Source organism: Bos mutus, chromosome 15, assembly GCF_027580195.1.
Source record: "Bos mutus isolate GX-2022 chromosome 15, NWIPB_WYAK_1.1, whole genome shotgun sequence".
Classification (NCBI taxonomy): Eukaryota; Metazoa; Chordata; class Mammalia; order Artiodactyla; family Bovidae; genus Bos; species Bos mutus.
The window spans coordinates 32990439-32996022 of record NC_091631.1 but is presented as its reverse complement, the minus strand read 5'-3'; the positions used below and the strand labels follow the sequence as shown (position 1 = coordinate 32996022).

At 39.1% G+C, this 5584-nt stretch overlaps 1 protein-coding gene across 1 annotated transcript; it reads left to right on the top strand.

Annotated features, from left to right (window-relative positions):
- The first annotated feature begins 1097 nt into the window (after window positions 1-1097).
- On the top strand, window positions 1098-3022 carry LOC102285625 (olfactory receptor 56A4). Its single transcript, XM_005896294.2, has 2 exons — window positions 1098-1346; window positions 2327-3022. Exons 1-2 carry the CDS (start codon window positions 1098-1100, stop codon window positions 3020-3022), a joined length of 945 nt encoding a protein of 314 aa, XP_005896356.2.
- The last annotated feature ends 2562 nt before the right edge of the window (window positions 3023-5584 follow it).

Below are 5584 nucleotides of genomic sequence, written 5' to 3'. Positions count from 1 at the left end.
TGGATGGTTAAGAGGATACTCAAAAGGAATTGACACTTCTGTCTGTGAGCTTTTATTCTGGGGCATGTTTAAGTATTCCTCAGTTCTTCCCTTGTCTTAGAACCTCATTTCTTTAATTTTTCTTCTTTTTTCAGGAAATGATAAACAATTTGTTTGTTTGTTTTAAGCAGTTACTTACCAAAGACTCATGCAAATAAGACACTGTACAGCTGTCTTTTGTATTTATTGTTCTCTTTTTCCTCTCAGCACTAAAATATTTACCCATTTTGTTTTGTTCAGATTTTTAATAAGTGTTAAGCAACAGTGCCAGTGGTTAATGTTAGAGCAAGATGTGGAGATAGTATTAATGAGTTAAATGAGTGCAAGGTGTTATGATGCTTTCAACAATCTATCAGTCTCCTATCTGAATAGTACTTATTGAGTGCTTATTGTGTTACCAGATATATTGTATTTTTCTTTGTGCTATAATAAAGAGATAAGATTCCACTGCTGGAAGATGGAACACAGAGTTTTTGGAAGACAAATAGGAAATGTGAAGGAATAAGAGAAAGTTTTATTAACAGTTCAATAGTAGCATGCTCAGGATGTTTAAGGGTCACAGAGAACAAGGAGATGTGGAAGAAGCATTTAATTTTATATGTATGTAAAAAGAGTAACAAGAAAAAACATATTTTTTCTTAAATTTCTAAGAGGTGTAACTCATGGCACAGATAGAATGGGGCAAACAGAAGCTATTTATTTAAGGGCAAGAGAGTTAATTCTAGGAGAAGGATATGATACATGCTAAAACACAGAGGTGAGACAAAACAAAGCATGCTCTATAAGGGGCTGTGTCTATGTGTGTGGAGTTGGAGCATACTCATGTGAAGGGAGTTATTCTTGCTTCATAAACTTATGAATGCTAAGGAAAATGTTTTAACAAGGAGTGATTTTATCTAATTTAAATTTTTGACAGATTTTATGTCAATAGAATTATGGAGAAACTTGATGGCCTAGAATGAAGGCAGATAAATCAGTCAGGGGATTACTAATGTAACAATCAAACTCTGAATTCATATCTCTTTTCTTTCAGTCAGTTTCAGGCTTACCTGCCAGCCATGGTGTCATCTCTCAACCACACAGGGACCCAGGTGACTGAATTCCTGATGATCTGCTTTCCAGGAATGCAGGATACCCAGCACTGGCTGTCTCTAGTCCTGGCTCCTCTCCTGGTTTTGGCCCTTGGGGCCAACTTTCTGTTATTACTTGCCATCTGGCAGGAGGCATCTCTGCACAAGCCCATGTACTACCTGCTTGCCATCCTTTCTGTGCTGGATGTCATCCTCTGCCTCACAGTCATCCCTAAGGTCAGACCCTCCCTGGATTTACTCCTGGGTATTCAATCATCTTTCTCTAACACTACCTTGCATTCCAGATGTAAATACTCCTGTAAAATTTTCAATCAGTTGCCAACAGTATCATACTAGGTCTATCACAGCTTCCAGATATGTCTTCTCTCATTCTCAATGCCTATGATTTTTAAGGTTTCACATTTTTTTTTCAAACTGAGAAGCCCTCTCTCAATGTCTGAGTCAGTGATATTCCAAGTTTTGACTTTATCTTTACTTCTAAGGAGATTCTCCTTGACTCTGAATCACCCCACCCTTATATTCAAGGGCTCAAGACTTTTCTTTCTAAAACATAACTAGGGACTTCCCTGGCAGTCCAGTGCTTAAGACTTCACCTCCCGGTGCAGGTGGTATGGGTTCGATACCTATTGGGGGAGCTAACATCCCACGTGCCTCAAGGCCAAGAAACCAAAACATAAAACAGAAGCAATATTGTAACAATACTTATTGTTCAATAAAGCTTTTAAAACTGATCAACAGTAAAAAAAAAACTTAAAAATGTAAATAGATGTATATTTATGTCATATACCTAGGTAGGAGGCATAACTGGAAGATGTTTCTTATCTATTAGGAGAGGTTGGAGGGTGTCCAAATATAAGTATTGGGCTTATTGGACTTGATGTCCTTGTGATACATTTAGATGAGCAGATGTGTTCATATGAAGTTTGGGTAAGAACTCTAGAGATCAAGAGAAGACGAACTAGAAATAAATTTTTTTAAACAAAAAGGTGTGATCTATAGTTGAAAAGTGTATAAATCGGGCTCTGGAAGTTGGAATGCACATAGAAGGTATTTGAAATTAGGACACTGTCCCTGTTAGGATTATGAGACTGTGGTTTGGGGATATGAGTGGTTGAAGCCATCAAAGGATTATCCAAGGGTTAGGTACCCTAGGGTGGGAGTGAATGCACTGCTTTTGAAAATAATAATTCTGGCAGGTCCTGTTCATCTTCTGGTTTGACATGAAGCCCATCAGCTTTATGGGCTGCTTCCTGCAGATGTTCATCATGAATACATTCCTTCCCATGGAATCCTCCACCTTTCTGGTCATGGCTTATGACCGCTACGTGGCCATCTGCCACCCACTGCGCTATCCATCCATCATCACGGAACAGTTTGTCATCAATGCGGCCATCTTCATCATCTTCCGCAATTTGCTGGCTACGTTGCCTACACCAATTCTGGCTGCGAGACTCAATTACTGTGCCAGCAATGTAGTGGAAAACTGTATCTGTGCCAACATTTCTGTAGCAAAGCTCTCCTGTGGAGATATTCACGTAAATAAGCTCTACCAATTTGTGAGTGTTTGGTGCCTACTGGGTTCTGATCTGGTCCTTATCTTGGTATCCTACTGCTTCATCTTGAGTGCTGTTATGCATTTGCAGTCAGGAGATGCATCCACCAAGGCCTTGAGTACTTGTGGTTCCCATCTCATTCTTATACTTTTCTTCTATACATTGCTGCTAGTCTTCATCTTCACAAATAAGGCAGGGAAAAAATTGTCCCCAGAGGTACCCATTCTTCTCAATGTCTTGCACCATCTCATCCCACCAGCACTGAACCCCATTGTTTATGGAGTACGAACCCAGGAAATCAAGCAAGGGATTATCAAGCTATTCAAGTACCAGTGCTGAGAGATGTGAGTCAAAGATCAAGGATTATGGAAATTTGAGTGTGTCAGTGATGGTTTCAACTGAATACCACAAGGAACACCATGTAACATCTGTGCTTCTACCCTTATCTTTTATTTAAACCTTCCTCAACCACTATCACAATATTTACTCTCAGTAACCCTGTCCTGAAACCCTCATTGAATATATGTTTTGGTATCCATTATTTTCTTCATTCTGACCCTTTGCCATTGTGATGTCTCAATTACTCATTCATTAAATAAGTATTTAGTGCCTTTACATACTACTCAGTCTTTACATTCCAAATGCCTTCACATGTAATTACCAGAGCAGGGATGGAACTATGCTTCAAATAGAACATGAGGAGTATGGGTAGGACTGGAAAAACCAATGAGGACTTTACTTCAATAATCCAGGTAGGAAATGATAATGATTTGAACTAAGGTGGTGAGTGAAAATTGAAGTTATGGGTCACAAGATTTGCTGAGAGTTCTTATGGAGGTTATAAAAGATTGAGAGGAGCAAAGGGTGGCACCAAAGTTTTTTTTGCAAGAACAATGGGAAAAGTAGAATTGTCATCAATGGCAGAGCTTTTTTTTTTTTACATATGCTATCAGAAGTTTGGCTTTAAACACTGAACTCTATTTCCATACAAATTCCTCCAAATGACTCTACTTTTGAAAAGATCTCCAGTATTCTGACAGGCCTACAATGATAGTCACCTTCTCATAGCCAATCTTCCTTTGTTTGTTTGGAACCAGAGGTTCTGCTATTTGCCATCAGATCTTCCCTGTTACCTCTGCCTTATCCTCCCTGTGGCTGTATCCCTCCCTGCTGCTGCTGCTGCTAAGTCGCTTCAGTCGTGTCAGATTCTGTGCAACCCCATAGACGGCAGCCCACCAGGCTCCCCCATCCCTGGGATTCTCCAGGCAAGAACACTGGAGTGGGTTGCCATTTCCTTCTCCAGTGCATGAAACTGAAAAGTGAAAGGGAAGTCGCTTAGTCGTGTCTGACTCTTCGCGACCCCATGGACTACAGCCTACCAGGCTCCTCCATCCATGGGATTTTCCAGGCAAGAGTACTGAAGTGGGGTGCCATTGCCTTCTCCGGTATCCCTCCCTAGGACTTCCACTACTTCTTAGACTTCTGCTTTTTCTTTGCTTAGTACTTTGTACTAATTGCTCCAACTGACTGGAACAGTATTCTCCTTATGTTCAAATGATGAACTTTTCAACATTCATAATCTCAATTAAAAAACCACCTATACAGGGAGTACTTCCTTAATAATTACATCCAAAGTAGCATACTTCTCTTAGAACATGCTAACACGTTGTATTACCTTTTTTCTTTATAGCACTTATCATTTTCTGAATTTATTTATTTCTTTAATTTCCCTGTAAATATATTTAGATTTAAGTCTCTTTTGCTCATGACCCTATCCTCAAATCCTAGATCCTGATATATCTGACAATATTTCATGTGTTGAATAAATAGATAAAGGAACAATTGGTCTCAAAATTTGGTGTGTATGGTCACTGTCATGTCCTGGAAACATTCTGAAACATATACTTAGATCAATCTCCAGTGTCAGTTGGCATGTCCTCTAAGACAGGGGTCCCCAACCTCCGGGATCCAATGGCTGATCATCTGAGGTGGAGCTGATATAAATATAATACAAGTAAAGTGCAAAATAAATATAATGTACCTAAATCATTCTGAAACCATCTCCCATCCCTTAGTCCATGGAAAAATTGTCTTCCACAAAACTAGTTCCTGGTGCCAAAAAGGTTAGGGACTGATGCTCTAAGATATCCATTTGATACATATATCAGTATAGGGGAAGACTTTTAAATTCTTAGTAATGTTAAAATTGCCAATATAGCCTTCATTTTAACATTACCTGGATATTTGTTCTAAGGTTCAAAGGACCTCATTTCCTATTTGTGTTTTTTTCCAAACATTAGATTATAAAACATTCTATTTCTCTTACAAGTTCTTTAAAAAAGTTTTTCAAAAATTAAAATCAGCCAATTTCAGATACCCATGTATAAGATTATGAAAATCTGATGAAGCAAGATTTAAACGAGATAAAAATGCATGTTTCCTTTATGAGAATTGCCTTTAAACATAATCAACCATTGCTTGCTGTTGCTAAGTTCCTTCAGTTGTGTCCAACTCTGTGCGACCCCATAGACGGAAGCCCAGGAGGCTCCCTGGTCCCTGGGATTCTCCAGGCAAGAACACTGGACTGGGTTGCCATTTCCTTCTCCATTGCTTATCCTGATGTTGCTGCTGCTAAGTCACTTCAGTCGTGTCCGACTCTGTGTGATGGCATAGACAGCAGCCCACCAGGCTCGGCTATCTTATTCACCAATAAAAACTAATTAGGAATAACTATTTCCTGGATCTATTTACAGCTTATCTTCAGCCTCAGGGCTGTCACTGCAGGATTTGGGCATGTCTGATATACATAATGCTAATACAAAAGACTTCCTGCATTTTAGTCTTTTCACTCTATTTTCTAATATTCTATCTTCTCTCATTATTTTAGCACAAAGAAGCCTG

Excerpts from the sequence above, each read along its gene's own strand:
- LOC102285625 (XM_005896294.2), top strand. The coding sequence starts at position 1,098 with ATGGTGTCATCTCTCAACCACACAGGGACCCAGGTGACTGAATTCCTG. Across the intron at positions 1,347-2,326 it reads GCCTCACAGTCATCCCTAAG|GTCCTGTTCATCTTCTGGTT; the intron begins GTCAGACCCTCC and ends TAATTCTGGCAG.